Consider the following 23,567-nt stretch of genomic DNA (forward strand, 5'->3'; position numbering starts at 1 on the left):
TCTTTGTCGGATTTCCCGGATACCCTCTAGCAAACAACACATCTAACCGAGTCCAAACAAAACCCGCGAGAATCAGCTTTCCATTCGACAAAGTTATTTAGTGTAACATTGTGCGTGCAGTTTGCACATACCGAAATATTATGCTGCAGGAAAACAGATAACATAGAGCCTAACAATGACAACAGTAAAAGCCCTTAGATGGAGCCAAGGAACACAATAAGTTATGTATGTGAATACAAAGGAAATGGGCTAACTTTTGAACTTGCAGCCAAACAATCTATCACGATATAAAAAACACTCAAGTAAAGAGACCACCACTTAAAACATTTAAGATGAAAAGACCTGCACCTCCACAAAGTAAAGGTAGTGTGCTGGTGATTAAACTACTGTAATGTCCTGCTTTCCCTTTGATGAGATTTATGGTACAGCTGTGGAACATGTGATTACAGGAGGTCATAACTAAGATGGGTGACAAAACACACACACACAAAAAAAGCCCCATCTAGTAACAAGCTCACGTAGTTCACCCAAAACTGACAATTCTATCAATCAATTCTTTCAGAAAAGGTAAGAACAAAATTTTGTGTGTTAAAAATAAGCACAAAAAAATGAAAAACCACACTAAAAAAAATCTTTTTAAAAATTAGAATGGAAAATTCTATTATAATGTTTGACGTTTTTAATGTCCATACAATGGATGTCAATGAGGTCCAGTGTTGTTTTAGATGCCACTGACATTCATTGGACAAAAATGGGTCTTTAAAATACCTTCTTCTGTGTTTCACTGAGTAAAATAGATGCATGCAGGCTTGGAAAGAGATGAGTGACTTATTCCTTTAATAGTCTCACTGGCTGACTGACTTCTGGCATTGGATTTGATTGAGGCAAAATGACACATGAAAATATTTACTGATAAACCATCTGTTTCTGACAGAGATGTCACCATGTGTGCTGCTGACGCAATTCAGACTGACCTTTGAGGATATTAAAAAGATTGAAGCAGACATGAGGAGGTTTGGCAGACAGTAAAACACAAAATCGAAGCATCTTCATGCTGATTAACTGTGCTCCTTCTATTTGCACAAATCCTGGGCTATATTCCAATCAACCTTAGGGAGAAACGTCAATGATTACGATATATTTCAGATTCTGCACTATTTCTAGATCACAAATGACATTTTACATATACATGAAAATATCAAAAATAAAAATATTATTTTACATGCAAACAAATTATAAATTATATATATAGTAGTATATATAGTATAATATCAATTTATTTTTACATGTAAAACATGTATTTACATAAAAAAATAAAGTAATATTATCAAAACCGCAGCAAGTGCCATGCAACAACCACATGCTCTATTACTGTTATTTAATTATTTTATATACAGAAACACGTTTTATAAAATGTAAATAAAAATAGTAGCAAGCTCTATGCAACAACCATACGCAGTCTTCAAATTAGCTTTAAATGGCTTTCCTCAAAACTACTTTTTTACTTCACTCTATAATAAATCTTTTCTAAATTTAAATTAAGGAACGATAAAATTCTTCAACATACATATTAAAAGTTGATCAAAATTTTATAAATTTGCAGTTTGAATTCAAGCAATCAGTTTCTAATTATATATAGGCTAATTATGCATTCTTTATAGCAACTTGTTTACCATATTCTTCATTCTTTCAAGCAGACATTTATTTCTATAAATAAATTTAGATTATTCTTTAGGGCTACTAAAGTATTTCAGTCAAGAGCAGTGAGTGATTTTCTGTCTTTCTGTTGTTGCTTAATTAACATCAATGACTCGGACAAATGCAACTAAATTAGGCTGCTGTCCCTTTAAAACCGAATGCTTGGATGCAATGTCCTGATACACGTTTTCCCTACTGTTTACGTTCACTTAAGACAATCAACTGTGTTTATGTGAATACTCGTCAAAACAGACAATTCAACATCATTTTTGTGTGTAATTCTCCGTTCATGCGACGCAAAAGAGTAGGCTACTCGCGCTGAGACGCGCTTTCTGTTTTTGTGTATGCTTCAGTGTCTGCGCTCTGAAAACCAGACCGAATTGAGTTCTCTCTTGCGTCGTCAGATTTATCTATCTGCTCTTCTCTTACTCCCACATATTGACATTTTTTAACGTTTTATGCGAAGTGCAGCAAGTGTATTTTAGCTTGTCCTTCTGGTTCATGTACGCATCTAACCTCCTAACTATGCAGCAGATTCGTTCTGAAATTGAATGAATCTCTTCCCAAATCGTTCCTCCCTAACATTTGTCTCGTTTTTATTCGTTGACGAAAATGTCAATATATTTGTGTCATAGTTTTTGTCATTCAAAAAGAGTTTTAGTTTGTTATCATCTCTTTGTCGTCAGTGGAAAAAAATGTCGTTGACGAACATTATGACGAAAATGATTCATCAACGAAATTAACACTGGAAACAACCTTCAATCACCTCAAGATAAACCTCTAATCTCAACCAAAAGAAGTTCAGGAGACACATGAAATGGTCCAAACTCTAAGGCAAACTGGATTATGGGTGGCCTGATACTGGCGACCCAGGAAAGCCTTCAGTCATTAGTGGATTTATAGCCAACATAAGGCTCTACTCAAGAGAGTCGGAAGAATTTCACCTTTCTGACCTGCTTAAGCCGGGCCCTAAGTTGCGGTGCAGTCTTTTGACTAAATGCAATGAAGCCATCTCTTCACGCTCATCAACTGTGAGCCGCCCAGAATGGAACGGCTTGTGTTGGTCATAGTCGGTTTCACATCTTCTGAACAAGCTCTGGGCGGTTATTTGATTAAGCCGGTCTGGCGGGAGCACTCGGGTTACAGAAAATATTAGCCTTCAGCAGAACATGCTCGAGGACAGAACAGTCAAACGCAATGAAGGGCTGACTTAATCAGGTCATTTTACAGGATTAGAGGCAAAATGGCTGACTATTGTGTTTGCTCAGGCACAGAGCCCTGCTCAAGGTGACCAGAGAAGCAGATTCACAGCTAAAATACAATATAAACTGTTTTGATAGCCGTTTTATTATTCTTCAGTCAGCACTGTACCATACCAAAGGCCAGAGTCACCATCAGGCACCCACTTAGGTCCTATATGGTATTGCATACTTGTTGGCATTGCAATTGTTCCAGACTCAACCAGTCTGAATTGAATGTGATTATAAAAAGAGACTGACACGGAAGAAATTGTTGAATAAAGTTGCTATTTTTGTTTTCTTTTTCGCACAAAAAGTATTTTCGTAGCTTCATAATATTACGGTTGAACCACTGATGTCACATGGACTATTTTAACAACGTCCGTACTATATTTCTGGGCCTTGAATGTGGTAGTTGCATTGCTGTCTATGCAGGGTCAGAAAGCTCTCGGATTTCATAAAAAATATCTTAATTTGTGTTCCGAAGATGAACAAAGGTCTTACAGGTTTGGAACGACTTGAAGGTGAGTAATTAATGACAGAATTTTCATTTTGGGGTGAACTATCCTTTTAAATCAGTATTATTAATATGAAAATTTGTAGTTAAAAATACATGCACTACCATTCAAAAGTGTGGGGTCAGTAAGATTTTTTATATTTTTGAAAAGTCTCTTATGCGCACTAAAGCTACATTTATTTGATTAAAAATATAGTAAAAATGAAAAACAATATTTTAAAATATAAAATAACGTTTTTCTATTTGAATATATTTTAAAGAAGTAATTTATTCCTGTGATGACAAAGCAAATTTTTCAGCATCATTACTCCAGTCTTCAGTTTCAGATGATGCTTCAGAAATAATTCTAATATGCTGATTTGCTGCTCAAGAAACATTTCTTATTATCCATACTGTTACTTTTGATCAGTAGAGTGCACAGGGAGGTGGGCGGTTGGGTTTGAGCCCCTGCCCCTTTTATCGAGTGCCCTTTCAGTCCGGTGTAGGTGCGCCCGAACGGACCACGATTTCTACCAAGGGAACCCCCTTTATGGTGTAATTACTACATTTTCGTGTCAATCCATGTTTATATTGACTGCAAACAATGCTCTGTTACTTTAATTCAGCGCATGCAGCTGATGCGGAAACGATCTCTGCACTACTGCAGACGCACCGCTCCTGAACGCACTGCCGGACACCAGCCGTGTGCAGTGTGAACACTTTAATCCGTTAACATGAGCGCGGAAAAAATATGCACCACGTTTGCACTACAAACGGAGTAATGTGAACCTAGCATTATGTGTGTGCGCTGCGAGTGTGCATGAGCGCACGATATCCAGGAGAGCGCGCGAGCGCTGAATGGTTAAACACTGGCAAGAATTAAAAAGTAATGCAATTTATAAACTTTAGTGACGATGTGACACTGCCTCGATTGTGCAAGTGACAATTCCTGTGTCAACTGTGCAGCGTGCATATAGACAGACGCCATGTGTGGTGATTTGAAGCCATTTGTGTATTTTGAGAGAAAGAGAGCGCGTGCGGTGATTCACTCACACGGTTTGTGAAATTACATCTCTCACAAGGTTTTCAAATTACTTTATAAGTTACTTAATGAAGAAATATGAAGGGGAGTACCTCACCTTCAGCATTATAATTATTTCACCCGCGCCAGACAGAGACGGTGCCCCTGCATGTCGTGCCAAAACTCTCACAGCAGAGTCATCAGGTTGAGATAGTTTTTTTGAGATCATCCTTTTTAGAGACAGCTGATCAATCATCCCAACGTGATTATCGGCCGATAGTGATCGGTAGCCGATCAATCGGAGGACCCCCTACTATAAAGCTTGACTTTCAAACGGTGACACAGACTTAAAGTGATAGTTCACCCAAAAATGAAATTCTGTCATTAATTTCCCTGATGTTTCAAACCCGTAAGACCTTCGTTCATCTTCAGAACACAAATTAAGATATTTTTGATGAAATCCGACAGCTTTCTGACCCTGCATAGACATCAACACAACTGACACATTCAAGGCCCAGAAAGGTAGTAAGGACATCGTTAAAATAATCAATGTGACATCAGTTCAACCGTAATTTTATGAGGCTCTTTGTGTGCAAAGGAAACAAAAATAACTTTATTCAACAATTCTTCTCTTCAGTGTCAGTTAACACACATTCACAAGAGTACTACGATGTAGCTTCATAACAGAATACAAAGAGAAAGCAAATCAGAGCAAATCTAATTAACTCATGCTTCTTGTTACTTATAAAGCAAACGTCAAAATACCTTCAGGCAGGTATGAAGTCACGGACAGGTGTGCTAAAAACCTAATAAACATACAATCTATTTAAAGACACAGACCACTAAAAAAACTCTTCAGTCAACAGCAAGTCCGCTGTGGTTGTTCTGTGGTTTCCTGACATCCAGATGTTTCCCAAATAGACCTTCCATGGAAGCTCAGGTGTAGTGAGTGAAGCCTCTATGAGTCAGTTCTCATTACCTTGTTAAAAGGTGGACTGAGAGGGCCGATGGCCCCCCGGGTGACTCACAATGACTCACAAAGCTTTGGATGACAGATTCATACTGTAAAAATTACTGCTGGGCCTTTCAATTACACCAGGGCTCCCCAAAAAACAGCTCCAACACGCACAGCCACCCTCAGGGAATTTCTCTGTCATTAAATGTGGATGAGTCACAGCTGCCAGACAGAGAAGTGCCCGTCGAATGGGATTCTGTCAAACCTGCAATAACGCTACTGTAAATCACCAGGGGAACTTAAATAAAACAGAAGATGTAAATGAGCGATAACAAAAGTAATGCCAGGGACTTTTGGCAACAAGAGAGAAACCTGATGATCCCAGTGTGGGTGGACAACAAGAGAATATGGAGGTTTTTTCATTGGATATATATATACTGGAGGAAGAGGAAACCGCTCTGCCAAAATCAGTATTGTATCTGGTCGGTATTGAAAAGTAAATTTTAAATTTTCTCCCTTTTTTTCCAAACTGCGACAAATGCCAGTCTCCCTTTTCTGCAGAATGTGATATATCCGCTCAACCAATCAGTAAATCAAAAATGTCAGGACACCGCCATAACTGTCTAGGGTGCGTGGAATGGGGCGCTGGCACTCTAGACAGTAATGGCGGTGTCCTGACATTTTATCCTACCAGTCAGATTGTTCCTACCAGGGTTTACATTTCCAAACATGCATTTTGCCATTAATTGTAATAATCCAGGGAGATTTTTGTTTGCACAAGGAGTCTGACAACAGCCAGTGCTCCACACAGAGATCTGATCTCATCATCATCCAGTCTGTCTGGAGTGACATGAAGAAACAGAACAAACTGAGACAGACTAAATCCAAAAGAACTGTGGCAATGTCTCCAAGTTGCTTCAAGAAACCTACCTGCAAAGCTACAGTACTGTTAAAGGGCACCTATTATGCAAAATCCACATTTACATGGTGTTTGGACATAAATGTGTGTTGGCAGTGTGTGAACACAAACACCCTACAATGATAAAAATCCACCCACTCAAAGTCAGTCTCACTAGGCCTGCCGTTTTGATTCTCACCGCAGTGTGACGTCACATTGTATAGGGCCGGGCCACAGGATTGGTTGATTGACAGCCCTGCATTGTTAGTCAGTCATCGCTCTGTTTCGTCCCACTTTCAGCACATTTGGCTTCCCATATGTACGGCTAAACACCGGTTCTCTCACTCTCAGTTATGTTGCTTCTACTGGCTGTTTATTGCTGTAGATATGCAATGCAGAGAGACGTATACGCAATGCCCTCTTCTGGAGACAGGGCGGGAATATGCAGCTCATTTGCATTTAAACCGATACACTCCAAAACAGCTCTTTTTTAGACACACCCCAAAAATGACATTTTCCAGCTATTATAATAAATTACCTGTTGGGTATTTTGGGCTGAAACTTCAGACACATTCTGGGGACACCCAAGACCAACATTAAAGAATCGGGACTTTGGGAAGTCGTAGCCTAATGGTTAGAGAGTCGGCCTTGTAACCCAAAGGTTGCGGGTTCGAGTCTCGTACCGGCAGGGATTGAAGGTGGAGGGGAGTGAATGTACAGCGCTCTCTCCACCTTGAGCAAGGCACCAAACCCCCAACTGCTCCCCGGGAGCCGCAGCAAAAATTGGCTGCCCACTGCTCCGGGTGTGTGTGTCCACTGCTGTGTGTGTGCACTTTGGATGGGATAAATGCAGAACACTAATTCCAAGTATGGGTCCATACTTGGCCACATGTCACGTCAATAAAAAGGGGCATAATAGGTGCCCTATAAAAGTTTTAGGCATTTTGTAAAAATGCTCTAAAATGAGGATGCTGTCAAAAATAAGTCATAATAGAAGTTAACTGATAAAGAAAATCTAACTAAATTAAATCAACATTTGGTGTGACCATCCTTTGCGTTTAAAGCACTATTTCCCCCAGATGCACTTTCACAGTTTTTCCAGGTAGTTTTGCAGGTAGGTATTCAAGTTTATAGACTCCTGCATATAGCACATAATAATTCAGCATATAACAGTACTCCAATACTGGGTAGAACAATGAGACATTGTAAACTTTTATAATTAACTTTATGTATATAAATATATTGAATACTTTATATACCATAATTGTGTGAAAAAAAATTAAACCTGCATTAGTACACAAGGTCTGTTCGCTTGAGCCTGTTGTTACTGAACTGAAAGATAGCATCCAGCCCGAGCACACTTAAGAGTGCGTTTGTACACCCAGGCATGGAGTCTTCCGCTGGGTCTAACATGAGATGCAGCTGGCATTTTGTTCCCTAAAAGCCAGCACTTACGGGTTCATCCAGTCAAAAGCATCCCTGTTATTGGTCCCCGAACAGATGCTGATGACCGAAGAGATTGAGTCACCAGTCTGTCCCTATCTAGTGTCTCTGTCAGCCCATTACACTTGACCCTTAGTCCTGAACTCAGCGTCTTGCTTACAGCACAGTAGACTGCTGATGCACATGGGACAACATACTGTACTGAAGGTGGGCTCATATGTACACTAAACAAACAACCGGGACAAAGGAGGTCTTATGTAAGGGGGGCTGGATGTCTGCACAGGTTTGGATGGGAGAACAAGCGTATTCATTGTTGTAATCGACCGAATGTTGTAAGCTGTACTTGCGTGCTCAGATGCTAAATGGTGGGATTGTGAGTATGCGTTTACCTTCATCCTGTCCGCCACTGGCCTCCTCCAAGACTAGGCGGTTCATGCAGTTGATTTCCCACTCCTGAACGTCAGTGTTCCAGAGGGCTGGGATTAGGACACGATGCTGGGAGCTGGACACACATAAACACCACAACACAGTCAAACTAAGATAATGACTTTTTACATTTTCCACATTGATTTAGGATTATGAAAAAAATCATAATATTAACCAACAGAAGTTTTCAAACTACTGTAGGTTTTCAAACAAAGAAAACCACAAGAGGGTTCAAGATTCCTATAAGATTTGATTTTTTCCTAGATATGTGATTGTGTGTGTGTGTGTATGTATATATTAGTAAATTAATTAAATTCTTAATTTAAGTAAATATGTTTTAGAACAATTAGCTTTAATACAATTGACAATGTGAAAGTGAAATTTTTAATTTGTGAAATTTCATTTTAAATTTTGTTGTCTTGACAAGTCTAGTAAATAATATTTATATCTATACACAATATACTTAAAATAGTTTTAATACATAATTTTTTATACATTAATAATAATAACTATATGTATTTAATTATGTGTGCATGTATGTGTGTATGTGTATATATATATATATATATATATATATATAGAGAGAGAGAGAGAGCATAATACACACAATGTTTTAGTAAATTGGAAATACTTATGCATAAATATGCACAAATATGTATATTATATATTTATATACAAAATTTAAAAGTGAATGTTTATACATAAATAGATATTTTTGATAAATATTATATTATACTTAAATATAACAAATAACATCAATACTTTTTAAAGACATAAATACTAAAATATTATGCGTGTAATTATGTCTACAAGTTAAAAACTTTCCAGATAATATTTTGACAATAATATTAATAATTCACTTGTTTAATTTAGGAAAATATTATGCTATTATAAATATAAATATATATATACACAGCAAATACAGGCATCTATATATGCACCATAAAGTTTGAAAACATCTGGCCTGGGTGATGTCAACAAACAGGAAGTTTGTTTCAAATTTTGATAAAAGATTATGATAGATAAAAAAAAAAAAAAAAAAGTTTATCTATCATCTACATTCTCAACTTTTCTAAATCTGACAGTTTAATACAATTTAGACAAACTATAGATCAAACCGAAGACAGCAAACGAGAAAAGAAAACATCCAAGATATATATAAAAAACTCCTTTCCCTTGCTATTAAAAACAAATGCTATCCCTGTGAAATAAACCTTGTCTGCCTGCGCTTAATGTCACAGTGAGTTACATAAGCTCTAAAGTGGCCTTGTCAGGGAAAAAGGCGGCACACAAACAATCTGTCAAGACTTTGCAGTGGGCTACACATCAACAGGACTGAATGGGAGGAGGGGGCCAGTATTGTAAAGCAGCAAGGACACCCCAGTCCCTTTTATGAAGACCTGACATTGTTCACAGTCTCTGGAGACGGGTGACGGACAGTCGCATCACTGTGGAGACCAAAGAGCCAGCCAGCAGTGACGTCAACCAAATCGCCCTGATTTAATAATTACATAACATGAGCTGTAGAAATTAATCACAGCTATGAAAAAAAAAAAATGTTTAAGCCAGCTTCTTAAAGGGGTCATAGTATGCCCATTTTCCACAAGTTGATATGATTCTTTAGGGTCTTAATGAAAAGTCTGTAACATAGTTTGGTTAAAATTTCTCAATGGTAGTGTAAAAAAACACCTTTTTTTACCCTGTCAAAAACAGCTCTTTTCAGAGCATGCAGATTTGTAGCATTTTCCTTTAAATGTTAATGAGCTCTGCTGACCCCGCCCCTCTCTTCCGAGCCGCTCTCAGAGAGACTGTTTACTTTAGCTGCATTCATCTGAAACTTGTTAATTAGCACATTATTAGGAAAGGCGATTTGCAAAGATTCGCTAAAAAAACCTTACACTCACTTCTTCTGTCGGTGAAGCTGGATCACGAATGATTCGCGCGAACATAGACGCATTTATGTAGATCGGAGGTGCATTCCCTTCAAAAACAAACATAATCCACTGCATCTTCAGCAGCTCAGATGTCGGGAGTAAACGACGACTGCTATGTTCATTATTACATCCAACAACAAAACACTTCAGTCGCTTAGGAGTCATTCTTGTCTACAACTGCTCCAGCGGTGAAACAATGGCGGACTGATGACGGCTCAGTCAGGGCGGGTCTAAGGTAAGATGCCAGTCCAGTTTGTGCTGAAACGCTACTGTCAATCATACTATCGTGGGAGGGGCCTGTCTGTGTGACGTCACACAGACAGGCATCTGAGATCGGCTCGATTTGAGAAAGGGGTAAAGATTTTAGTAGATTAACAAAAAACCACTGGGTGGATTTTTATCATTTTAGGGTGGTTGTGTGTACACACTGTCAACACATATTTCAGTTCACACAACTTGTAAAAGTGCATGTAGCATTATATGGCCCCTTTAAAGGCCAACCGAGCTGGTGTTCCCAGCTTGGGAACTCAGAGACTGGTTTGAACCACCTTAGGCCGATTTTTCTTTTCGAGGCAAACCTACTCGTTTCTTCTCTTTTCACCTCTTTCTTCTTTCTGTTTCCCTCTTTGGCCTTCTAAGCGAGGCGGCCGCTTCGTTCTCAGACGGCTCAGTTCTCTGCCTAGCAAAACTCTGATACTCTGAATCAGAGGGGAGCATTTAGGCTTGACCTTGTCGGCACTGCCGTCGTGCCAGGCGAGCAACATGAACCCGTTCTCTGATGTGTAGGAGCTTTGTGCTGACTGCCATCTGCATGTCAATGCCAAATATCCCCTTTGAAACTGGCAAATGGCTTCGTTTGCCCTTATAATCCTGTAAAGTGGCTGACAAAGTGCGTGGATGTTTTTTTCACCAAGCCACAACAAATATAGTTTTTTAAATGTTAATCGAAGGTTTATTCAGAAAGGCGAGTTTTATTTGCACACATACATAAAAATGAATTCTGGATCACATGGCAAAGGATTTTTTGGATTGGCATGACACACTACTGAATAAACGGCGACCATAGAAACAATTTAACAGCTTAACAATATGGCCCGGCTTCACGTGTCTTTGACTTCTGCTGTACCAGTGAAAGCAGTACTCATGGCGCCTGTGACATCATCAAATCAACATATCCACTATGAAATGAGAGCCACTGATTTCTGTCTGAAGTTTACATCATCATGAAACCCAATTTATTTAATTTTTTTTCATTTCCACACTAAACAAGTGTTTATTTGTATTTTCCTTAAACTGCTAGACCAGGTCTAGTTTCTTCCACTGTTGTGATGATGAGAGAGACATTATAATGAATCTGCTTGGCTTCACTTGACCATACTGGCAAAAGTCGCAGTTCAAATATTTGTATAATATGAGTTTTAAAAGCAGATCATACTGGGGCTTATTTATTTTACTTGCATACGTTTTAAAAGTTTTAACTGATTATTAATTTTTATACTGTGCATACCATTTTGTTGCAAGATTTAAGCATGCAAAATTCTAGATTTAGTGCAATTTAGAGTAAAGACTAATTAAGAAATCAAATGAAATGAAATAATCAATACATTTAAAATATTGGTCATCATGGTAATTATTAGCTGTATTAGAGATGTTTATTTTACAGGATAAAATAATTATTGGTAATATCAAATTTGTAAGTTCTGTATGTGCATCACAATTATCAATCTCTCTCAATACAGCTAATAATTAAGGGAGAAAATCCTAAAATAGGGAAACCCATTTATTTCATTTGAATTATTATTACCATATTCGTTATCAGTCAGTATTAGAGATTTTAGAACACCTGGACAGACCTGAAAATATTGACCTATTTTTGCCTCCAAAACATGATTTCATTTCATAATGTTCATGAAACATGCAGATGGATGCTCTGAACAAAACATATCAGATGAAGTGAGTCGTACTGTTTTTATCCACGTTTAACTTTAATATTTGGTATGTCCACCTTTTGCAGCAATTACAGCAGCACATCTCTCTGGCATAGTGTCAATATATTTCCTAAGAACTTCAACACTAATGTTATCCCATGCCTTCTGCAACTCAAGCTAAAGGCTTTCCTTTGAATGTACAATAGATCGGTCCAGTTTATTTTCTAACTGGTAGTTCCGGCAATAGTTAGAAGAATGTTTAGGGTCATTGTCCTCTTGGAAAATAAATCCAGGCCCGATAAGACAACATCAATTTTCACCAAGTCACCTGTTCCTGAGGCTGAAATGGCAATGAAATTTCAGGCGTTTCACTCTATTGTTCTCTTTCAGTAACGGTTTCTTTGCTGCTATTCTGCCAACAAGTCCTTCTCCAAGTTTCCGATTCACAGTTCTTGAAGACACTGTTGCACTATTAGTCATTGTGGTGTTGATCTCGTCACGCAGTTCTCGTGAGGGCTTTCTTCGGTACTTAAGACTGAGAATTTTGAGATGCTTCACATGTCTGTCTGAAAGTTTCTTTTTTGTACCTCTCCCTTTTCGGTTCTGGTGTGAATTGATGGCATCATGGAGGTCTAAAGTGTACTTTACAGTGCTTGGATTGCATCTCACATCCTTGGCTATGTGGTGGTAAAGAGGACATGCCAACCAACATGAGGACAAGCCAGCCAACATGCCTGACCTGAACCCCATATGGAATCTATGGGATATTTTCAAGAGAAAGATGAGAAACAGTCGATCCAACAATACAGACGAGCTGAAGGCTCAAGTACACAGGCTGATTGCTTCCATTCACACCTCACTGATGCTGGAGTTTGTGCTAAAGGAGACCCGAGTCAGACCAAGTATTGAGTGCATAAATCAACATACTTTAAAAGAACTTGAACTTTTCTGTTTTGCAAATCCTTTTTTTGATTGATCTTAGGAAATATTCTAATATTTTGAGATACTGGATTTTTGACTTTCATGAGCTGTAAGCTCGAATCATCAAAATTAAAACAAAAAACTTTTGAAATGTTTTACTTTGCATGTAATAAACCTAGAATATATGAAAGTTTCACTTTTTGAAATAAGTTACAAAAAAAAAAAACTTTTTCACGATATTCTAATTTTTTAGATGCACCTGTGTGTGTATAGATGATAGATAGATAGATAGATAGATAGATAGAGCGGGTAAAATAAGTACTGAACAAGTCACAATTTTTCCCAGTAAATACGTTTCTAAAAGTGCTGTTGACATGAGATTTTCACCAGATGTCGGTAACAACCCAAGTAATCCATACATACAAAGAAAACAAAACAAATAAGTTCTGAAATTAAGTTCTGTGTAATGACACAGGGAAAAAGTATTGAACATAAAGAAAAGGAGGTGCAAAAAGGCATGGAAAGCCAAGACACCAGCAGAAATCTATCAGTAATTAGAAAGCTCTCTAGTCAATGGAAATTAATATTAGCTGGTTCAGTCCCAACACCTACAGTACCAGGATGATGAAGATGAAACAAGGGTGGACATTTCAGCAAGACAATGATCCCAAACACACAGCCAAGGAAACTATCAATTGGTTTCAGAAAAAGATAATAAAGCTGCTAGAATGACCCAGCCAATCACCTGACTTGAATCCAATAGAAAATCTATGGAAATAACTGAAGATCAAGAGTTCATAGAAGAGGCCAACAGAACCTTCAAGATTTGAAGATTGTTTGTGTGGAAGAATGGGCCAAAAATCACACCTGAGCAATGCATGCGACTAGTTTCTCCATACAGGAGGCGTCTTGAAGCTGTCATTACCAACAAAGGCTTTTGTACAAAAAGCATTAAATACATTTTCAGTAGTTCAATACTTTTCCCCTGGGTAATTCCATTTTATTACACAGAACTTAATTTCTGAATTTATTTGCATTGTTTTCTTTGTATGTATGGATCACTTGGGTTGTTACCGACATTTGGTGAACATTTCATGTCAACAGCACTTTTAGAAATATTTTTACTGAGAAAAATGGTGACGTGTTCAGTACTTATTTTATCTGCTGTATATAAAGAGTTCATTTGCAAAAACAGATAACTCCATTTTTAACCATTTTCAAAAATCATGTTTTTTCATTGTGCATTCCAATTAATCTCAATCAAACTGCAGATGGGTTATTGCGATTAGGTAAAAAAAAAAATATATATAGCTAACGAACATAATAAAGCACAATAAACACATGATAACATAATAAAAAACATGATTTTTGAAAATAAAAAAGGGAGTTATCTGTTTTTGCAAATATATACAGTGGGTACGGAAAGTATTCAGACCCCTTTAAATTTTTCACTCTGTTATATTGCAGCCAACTTGTTGGGTCTTTCCCAAAAAGACTCATGGCTGTATTCGATCAAAAGGGTGCTTCTACTAAATACTGAGCAAAGGGTCTGAATACTTAGGACCATGTGATATTTCAGTTTTTCTTTTTTAATAAATCTGCAAAAATGTCAACAATTCTGTGTTTTTCTGTCAATATGGGGTGCTGTGTGTACATTAATGAGGGAAAAAAATTAACTTAAATGATTTTAGCAAATGGCTGCAATATAACAAAGAGTGAAAAATTAAAGGGGGTCTGAATACTTTCCGTACCCACTGTATATAATTTTTAATTTAAACAAATTGTTATACAAGTGCACTCACACGTCCACAGGCACTCGCAGCAGAATGGGCAGTACTGTGGCCTCCTCATTCATGTTCATGATACGAGACTCCAGCAGCAGGATGATGGTGAGGCCGGTACGAAATACAGCCTGCAGACCTGTTAAGAACATAAGAAACTGATCAAATAAGGTTCAAGAAACCTGTTTGAAAACAATAATTTTCTCTTGTTTAGTGATGCTAAAGGTGCATAAATGGGGGTGTAATACCATGCAGCATGATAAGATCCCAAATGGCCAATACTGAGTCCCAGCACGGCAGCGAGGTGAAGAGAGTGAGAAACCACTGCATGATGAAATGTAGAGAAGACACCCCAAGAGTCTCCTACCATCAGAGACAACAACACACTCCTGTCAACATCTACAAACAGGTCATATTTCACACAAACAAACTAATTAATTAATTAATATTTGAAGCTTGAAAGCTCCAGTCTCACACTGTAATTTAATGAAAAAGAGCGAATGGCACATTTTGATAAACTTCTTCATTTTTGTGTTCCACACTAGAAAGGAAGTCATTTAGGTTTGTTACATCACGATTGCGACTAAATAAAAGATTTTTAATTATGTTTTAGGTATGTCGCTGCACTTTGCCCTCTTTGTAAGTTAACAGCATCATATTTTCTCCTGTGCTGTGGTCTAATAGCTCAGCTTTTCAGACAGCTGCGCTGAGTCAACACACAACGAGAAGGAAATCCCTTAAGAGTTCACCAAGCTGCACAAATGCTCTGAGGGGGCGGACAGCCAAAACTATAAAAAACAGAAGAGCTCATTTGAAAGCCCTCAGGAAAAGGTCTAGAAGACACAGTGACAAATCTGTGAGGGGCGTCAAATGTGAGAGGCTTCTCAAGAGAAAGGCTGTGATCTGCATAAACTCTTGAGAACTGAGACATATTAACCACTGTGTGTAACGCAGCATGTGCCTGTTTTTATATTCAGACATTTTCTGAGTTGAGGCCAGCGTTTAAAGGTGTGGTTGATTGCAATTTCACTTTAACGTTAGTTAGTTAGTGTGTAATGTTGCTGTGAGCATAAACAATATCTGCAAAGTTGCAGCGCTGAAGGTTCAATGCAAACGGAGATATCATCTTTTAAAATTCTGGCAGTTTAATGCCTACAAAAACGGCTGGTAAGGGACTACAACGAGCTTCTTCCCAGGTCCGTTACGTCACGAACCCAGATAAACCCCGCCCCCGGGAACGTGCAGCAAAGGGGGCAAGGCCATGTTGTGCTGCTTTACAGAAGAGGAAGAGAAAACTAGAGGTGCACGTAAAAATCTGTTCATATATGAATCGCGATTCTGTCTTCTAACGATTCTAATGGATTCACAAGTTTCAAAACCAATGTTCTAAAGCAGCGGTTCTTAATACTGTTCCTCGCGTCACCCTGCATCTCTCTCTCTCTCTCATTCAGATCGTCAGATCAGCTCCAACAAACTGTTCCATTTATACACTTATTTTCACATAGCTATGAAGAAGCGTTATACATGGAAGTGCGTACGGTTGCTGTGCTGTATTAAAGCTTTAATCAGAATAAAACCATATATTAAAAGCTAACAGAAGCAGTAGCATTTACAAACAACAGCGTATCTAAAAGTATGGGACAACAACAAACAAACATACTATTAAGAGCAGTGCTTGCACAGGTTCTGCGGGATCCTCTTCATTAATATTCTCTGCGTCTCAATTGGGCTCAGATTGATAAGCAATATAGAGGACATCATTGTTTACAATACAACTGGATCACATTCTGAGCTTGAGGGGCGGGATGTTCAGACACGCTCTAGAGGCGGTTTAGCGAATCACAACACACTGAGCCAGCTGACCAATCTCAGCCCATCGCGTATTTCTGAGGGAGGGGCTTCATAAAAACAGGAAATAATCGAGGCGTTTGTTAGAGAAGGGACAGAGCGGTGTGGAATAAAGGTAAATTGTGAAAAATAATGCGTTTTTTAAAAAACGAAGCATGAACACATGTTAGACTGCACCCCATAAACACAATCAAGCCTAGAAAATACCCAGTCAACCACCCCTTTAAGACCTCTTCCTTAGTTTAGTAGGTCTTAGTATTGTTTTCTGATTACTTGTAAACAAACTTGTTTTGAACTTACCATTAAAATAATGGTAATGTAAATAATGGCTTAATGTACGAACCGCAGTGGGTTTGTGAGTTGATAAAAAAAAGCTAATAATTAAATAAATCATAAAAATTTAAAATAAGTCATTTAAACTCTTGAAAGCTAAAAATTTGTATATTTTATTTATTTACATAAACATATTTGTGACCATCAAATGACATTGAACTGTAAACATGTGAATGTGTTGTTAAATTATTGAAAAATCAACTTCCTCAGAGATATTTCATGTCAGTACTTGATTTTTGGAATCTGATTACAAAATCCAGATACATGTAATCAGTTACTACTCAGCTCTATATATAAATGTACATATATATAAAAATTTCATCTTAATTTCATGAGCAGAAAAATAATACGTAATAATATATTTATTAACATTTTTGAGTGATTTTTTATTCTTTTTTTAAATATAATTTTTTTGTTTAGTTTTTTATTGAGTGAGATTTTTTTAATTGGAAAAAAAAAAAAAATGTACACCATAATTCTCACCAAGTGCTGAAAGAGCAGAGGTTTCCTGTGCTTCAGGAGCTGATGAAAAACCAAAGCTTGATGCTGAATCCTAAAAATAAAATAAAATAAATTATTAAAATAGATAAAAAGTTGATTAACCAACCAATATGTAGCCCATTTCCAATTATTGGCATTTGCAAAAAAAAAATTAAATAAAAAATTTACTGGCTGGTGTGTGTTATATTTCCAAAATCTTCCAACAGCTCTGTCAACAGATGTTTTTAGTGTAACTTGAGTAAACCTTTGTAAAATAAGTGTTTATTTCTTTATTTTATAAACAGCTGAAGGTCTTACTTCTTCAGAGAAGAATCAATGAGCTCTGAGAGATATTTGGGATTCTCTAACAGAGCAACCAGAGCCCAGAAAGCCTCCTCCTCAGACAGGATCATCAGGAGCACAGCAGCTATATAGGACATCCCTGAGCAAAAAACAAACCTTGAGGCATCACATACTCCCATTATGACCTGAATGTCAAGGGCAAACTAACTAAATTAGCTCCACAGAAAAAAATTCAAACAAAATTATGACTATGACATGCAATAGCAACAAGACAGCACTTGACTGCCCTCTTGAGACCGAACCTCAGTATATACTGACGTTAAAAATGTGTGACAGAACCAGTAAAAGCACAGGTGCAAAGTTCACGAAGATTTCAGTAATGCCAGTGACCTCATTTGTGGAAGTACAGGCAGTTCATTACCTTGTACGTATCCAATCTGGGGATTATATCGGGCAAATGCGGTAAGAACTCGGAAAAGTTTGGCCTGGCCCTCAATAGCCTCCGGACGGTCCCCCATCAGAGTGCAATGGGTCGGAAATGACCTTCCTATATAGACAAATATGGAACTATCAGCTGAACTACCAAAACATCTCAAACATATATACAAAAAGTTCTAGAAAGATCACATAAAAAAAAAAGTTAAAAAAAGATTGGTAATAACGTGCAGCAGTTATTAAATAGGAAGTATTTCAGGCTTTTGTAGCTCAAAAGATGGGTCCAGCAACACCAAAGATATAGATTCGATTCCCAGTGCCTTGGTGCACTTTGGCGTAAATTTTGGGCCAAATGCATTAATGTACAGTTCATGTGTAAGAATAGAGGGAAAGTGTTTATGCAGCGCCCCCATGTGGTTTTCAGAATATTGGCCAAGTTAAAAAAAAACTGCCATCTGAGCCAAATTACTGCTTTCACCTGAAAGTCCCATTCTTTTCTAAATCAGACAGTCACCCACAGATTTTAGCAGAAAGAAAAAAAATTAACTTAATATACACATGCATTTTAATTATTAACATTTTATAAATTACTTGACAAAATGTACAGCATTATATTTATATATTACTCAATACTTGGTAGGGGCTCCATTTGCTTTAATTACTGCCTCAATTCACCGTGGCATGGAGGTGATCAGTTTGAGGCACTGCAAAGAACCAAGACTTAAACTACTTCAGTCTGTGTGCATTGAATTTATTTAATACACGAGTTTCACAATTTGAGTTGAATTACTGAAATAAATGAACGTTTCCACGACATTCTAATTTGAGATGCATCTATATACTGTATATGGAATTATATATAGTTAATTTTTACCTTCTCTTCAATAAAAACCCTAAAAAAATAATGGTAATAAGCAAAAACTGCTTTTTATATTGATAATAACAAGAGCCATTACTAATAACAGAGTACCAAAATTTGATAACACTAAATGAGCATTTTATAATGATTATAGGTGACAATGATAGCAGGATAATGGCTGCTGAAAATTCAGCTTTGCCATCAGAGGAATAAATGACACTCATTAAAATAGAATACAGTTATTTTAAATGTTAATAATAATTCACAATATTACTGTTTTAACTGTATTTTTACCAAATAAATGCAGCCTTAGTAAACATAAGAGACTCATTATTAAACATTATTAAATACTAATCATTTCAATCTTGTATTATTCCAAGCTTATTGCATTTGTTTAATTAATTCAAATAATAAAATATTCACGTTAATGTAAATAAAATAGTCCAAATGAATGTACGGAAGATATCATGCAATTTCAGTGGTCATACAAAGGCACAACTCACGCAGGTCGAGGGCGATCTGTTTGAAGAGCGTCAGGTCAGCGCTGAGGAAATCTGATGCCTGTCCGCTGCTGATCTCATTCTCGGTGTCCACTAGAGAGTCTATAGTAGGGATGATACTGTACTCACTGACTCCAAGATCAACCAGAGGTTTACGGATCTCAGCCTGACATGCCTGAAGTAAACAATCAAAATGGGTTACTACAAAGGAAAACTAGTTTGCATAGTAATAAAAATACATATATTGATGGGGTTGCACCTCATAACCAAAAGAGCTGGCAGCTCTGAGACTGTCGATATTTAGGAGGCATTTCCAAACTCGTCCACGTATTGCTGGAGGAATACCAATACGAATAAACCTCTCGATCTGAAATGAGGAAAAAGGAAAGTGATAAAAATTACTAATACAAAAAAAATTATGCAAACCATTTTAAATGCAGTGCTGGGCAAAATGCATTATTTAAAATGTGTCTCAGATTTTTAATTAATGAGTTGAAAGTGGGTTTGGACAAGTTCTGACAGGAAGCTATTTTAATAAATTCAACAAAGAATATAATTTGTCCAACACAAGTTTTGCTTTAAAACATGTCATTAATTCTGATGTGAAAAAATATTTTATAGTACATGTATTTCTCTAAAGACAAGAGATTAAAGATTACACTTCAATTTAAATATATACACTTCTGTGAATTTAAATGGATTCTCAATGGTTCTGAATGGTGCTCAACCCATAGTTATATAGAGAAACATGCACACCTGATTTCTGCAGATAAAACTGGATCCATTCCAGTAACTGAGAAATTCACACAGTTCCTTCACTTTAACTGGATTAGGCTGAGGATAACTGAGGAAACATAGTTAAAGTGTTACATGCCAAAACAGCAGTGTTCATTCATGTGAACTCTGAACTAGTATATTAGTATAAATAACAGCTACCTGTAGTCGTGACATCTGTGTTGGAGCTTCTTGTCTTTTTTCTTACTGAGAGCAAAGCCGAATTCATCAAAGCTTACCGAGCTGCTCCGCCGCGACGCGCTGCTCTTCCCGCTGCTCGCGCTGCTCGCTCTCCTCAACATGATTCTCATACAATCAGTTTGATTCCATTCTGGACGCGCGTCCTTTCATCTGCGCACTGTACACTGTAACCGACGCTTGAACTCAGCGCCAAGACCAACACAATGAAACTACTCTTCAAAATAAAAGTCTCGACACTTACCGAAAAGCTTTAAAATAAATTATAATAAATTTGACACTGAAAAATATCTTATTAAAATAACATACAATAAAATGTATGAATGAAATCTGACTCGACGACTTTCCTCTGCTGAACCCACAGAAATATTTACTATTTTGTTTTTGAGTCTATTACATTCCACTGGGTGGCTGAGGCCCACTAAAGACAAAAAATAAATCAAATTTCCTCAATGATTTAAATTATATTACATTTATATAAATGAACAATAAAAATGCTTAATGACATAAGCAACATATTTCATCTGATAAATCAGGAGCATTATATGAACTGTGACAACCTCTCACTCAAAACTTTTCCATTTTATTCAACATTATGTTACATTTCGAACAGTATAACAAGCTATGCTGTTATGATAAACATAATGACTTGGAAATATGGCACAGTAGGTTTATACATAAAATAAATACATGTATAAATACATAAAGTGTGCCACATTTCTGAGTGATGTTATTTGTCAAATTAACTAGATTGTTAAAATATGCTGTTATGATACCGCCTCAAACCAAGGCACCAGATGCTACCAAGGCATTGCACAATAACTACTATGCTGTAATGATATCTAAATAAAATTCTGTATGCAGTAATGATACTGTATATAAATAAACTATGCTGGAAATTCTGGGACCATGATGACAGGTGGCAAGGCATTTGGGGACTATCCAGGTGCTACCAAGGCTTTCCAGCTCCAGAAGACACTACCATGGAGGGATGGCCATTGTCTTATCAGCTGAATGACGATGAGGCAAATTCTGTGGCTTAAACCATGACTGGAGAAATATTTCATCCTTCAACTTTGACTGTTCTAAGCTGAAGTTCAGAAAATCCAGGAAAATTCCTACACTTGGCTCAGATGTTACTTTTCCCGCCTTTTCACTTAGTTCTGTTTTGTATAATTTAGAATCGAATAGACAGTTGGTCTTTTTTGTTGTGATGAATGCCATCTTGCCAGGCTCAATCCATTCGCCCCAACCTATCTCCAGCAGGTCCTTGTTTTTGGGATCGTGTCCACACACCTTTACAAACAGGAGCACTCCCAGTGACCATACGGTAGCAGGGTTCCCGTCGTACCTGCACCTCCTAGTCATACTCAGGAGAAAATACTCTGCTGTGCCTGAAGGAAAGACCTTTTTTTTTTGATAAGTGAGCTTCAAAATAGTCGGATATGGTTTAATTCATCACTAGAATCCTAAACTACACATTTGATTAATAATACTTACTCCAGAAGATGTCCTAGCAAGTATCAGACCCTCATCAGATCCCCACATCCGAAGTCGATCAGCTTGACTTCAAGGGTTTTGGGATAGATCAAGAGGTTGTCCAGCTTGATGTCGCGGTGAAACACTCCACAGCACATGTATGCGGAGTACGTTGCCTGCCACATGACCAGCCGCGCTACATCCTCATTGAGGGTACCAGTACAACGCTCAACATAATCAAACAAATCCTCACAAGGTGGGGGACATTCCAGGACCATGATGTATTGGTCAGGCTGGTCCTGCCAGTCCAGCAGCTCAATGACCTGAGGAACTTTAGGATCCTTATTAACCAGGAGTAACAGGCCGACCTCTAATGGAAGAGGTGCAGGATCACCAGGCTAGAAGAAAGATACTTTTTAGGATTGTTATTAGATGGAAGAGTTATACTAAATATGGATCCAGTCCAGTCTTGGATAAACTGTTTACAATTTAAATCTGTGAAAAAAGTAGTCTACTTACAATGTTGATGCAGACCATGTTCCTCGTCTTCTTTTGCCACCTGTTCAATAACAAAAAAATGGTTACAATTTCATTTTAGACATGTCAAGTGCACTAGATAGTGGACAAAACATACACCAAGAGGACTTGAAATGGACGGAGTGAGATAAAAGAATTTGCTAGCTAAATATTCAAGATAAAATCACGATACCTCAAGGCCGTTCTCCAAGCGTTTCCCTTCATAGACAGCACCGAATCCTCCCTCCCGAGCAATTGGCAGACTTTATTCCGGCTCAAAACGTTCTGATGATTTACAGGTTGACTGGAATGAGGCTCTTGAAGACCTCCGTCTGCTAAAGCAGTTAATGTCCTGAAGAAGACTTTGCTCTAAAGTGGAAAATACCAAATGTTTCTTCAGTTAGGGCCATTTTTGATTAAGGCTAGGCTTATTCTCAACAAGGATATGTGATTTCTCTCCAGTATAACAGCACATCAGCCTGCTCCTGCACTTGCTGAGCCTGACCTTGACCTTGACTGCTTTTCTGGTCAAAGAAAAACAAAGAGGATGCCTCCTTTACACCATTGGTCCGCTTCTTCTTTCTTTCCAGCCCGTCATCACTAACAGACTGAAGGTACTCTGCTGTGCTGCTGCTGGATGTTAGGGTGTATTTTCATAAAGGATGTACACCTGAGAGCTGTGTGAACTCTGGTTTCTTTTCTGGCTGATGGTAGCAACTGTCCACTTGGTTTTATCCGTTTAAAAAATCAGTTCACAGCCTTAATCCAACTTAAATTGTTTTTGGATATCATGTGTGATGGTGTGGATTTTTGCTTATGGTAATTCATGACATTCTGATTTCCCCTAGAGTCCTTATTAATGGAAACCCATATTTAGGTGGAAATGCTGTAGAGTTCTTGATGCACAGAGCTGTAGATTTGACTGATTTACTATCAGCGCTTCTCATGTTCTGGTGGAGTAGGTTGTTCTTGTACTTGCTGAGCCTGAAAAATTCAAGCCACTTTTCTCCCCCTTTTCTCTTTAATCCATTTTGTTTGATTCAGAATTACAACTGGTCTTCTTGGTTGTGATGACTGCCAATTTACCATCTGACAAGCCAGGC

At 37.6% G+C, this 23,567-nt stretch overlaps 1 protein-coding gene across 1 annotated transcript in view; it reads right to left on the reverse strand.

Annotated features, from left to right (window-relative positions):
- Window positions 1–20,662, reverse strand: part of LOC107572542 (USP6 N-terminal-like protein) — a 42,634-nt gene extending 21,972 nt beyond the window's left edge. Inside the window, exons 1-10 of the mRNA XM_016258964.1 lie at window positions 20,434–20,662; window positions 20,254–20,341; window positions 19,757–19,864; window positions 19,501–19,672; window positions 18,125–18,250; window positions 17,719–17,842; window positions 17,404–17,473; window positions 14,988–15,102; window positions 14,761–14,878; window positions 8,139–8,251 (exon numbers count right to left, since the gene is read on the reverse strand). Of these exons, the coding sequence (XP_016114450.1) occupies window positions 8,139–8,251; window positions 14,761–14,878; window positions 14,988–15,102; window positions 17,404–17,473; window positions 17,719–17,842; window positions 18,125–18,250; window positions 19,501–19,672; window positions 19,757–19,864; window positions 20,254–20,341; window positions 20,434–20,582 (1,183 nt within the window). The 5' untranslated portion in view covers window positions 20,583–20,662. The remainder of the gene's footprint in view (window positions 1–8,138; window positions 8,252–14,760; window positions 14,879–14,987; window positions 15,103–17,403; window positions 17,474–17,718; window positions 17,843–18,124; window positions 18,251–19,500; window positions 19,673–19,756; window positions 19,865–20,253; window positions 20,342–20,433) is intronic.
- Window positions 20,663–23,567: the final 2,905 nt, after the last annotated feature.

Source organism: Sinocyclocheilus grahami, unplaced genomic scaffold, assembly GCF_001515645.1.
Source record: "Sinocyclocheilus grahami isolate Dianchi unplaced genomic scaffold, SAMN03320097.WGS_v1.1 scaffold30.1, whole genome shotgun sequence".
Classification (NCBI taxonomy): domain Eukaryota; kingdom Metazoa; phylum Chordata; class Actinopteri; order Cypriniformes; family Cyprinidae; genus Sinocyclocheilus; species Sinocyclocheilus grahami.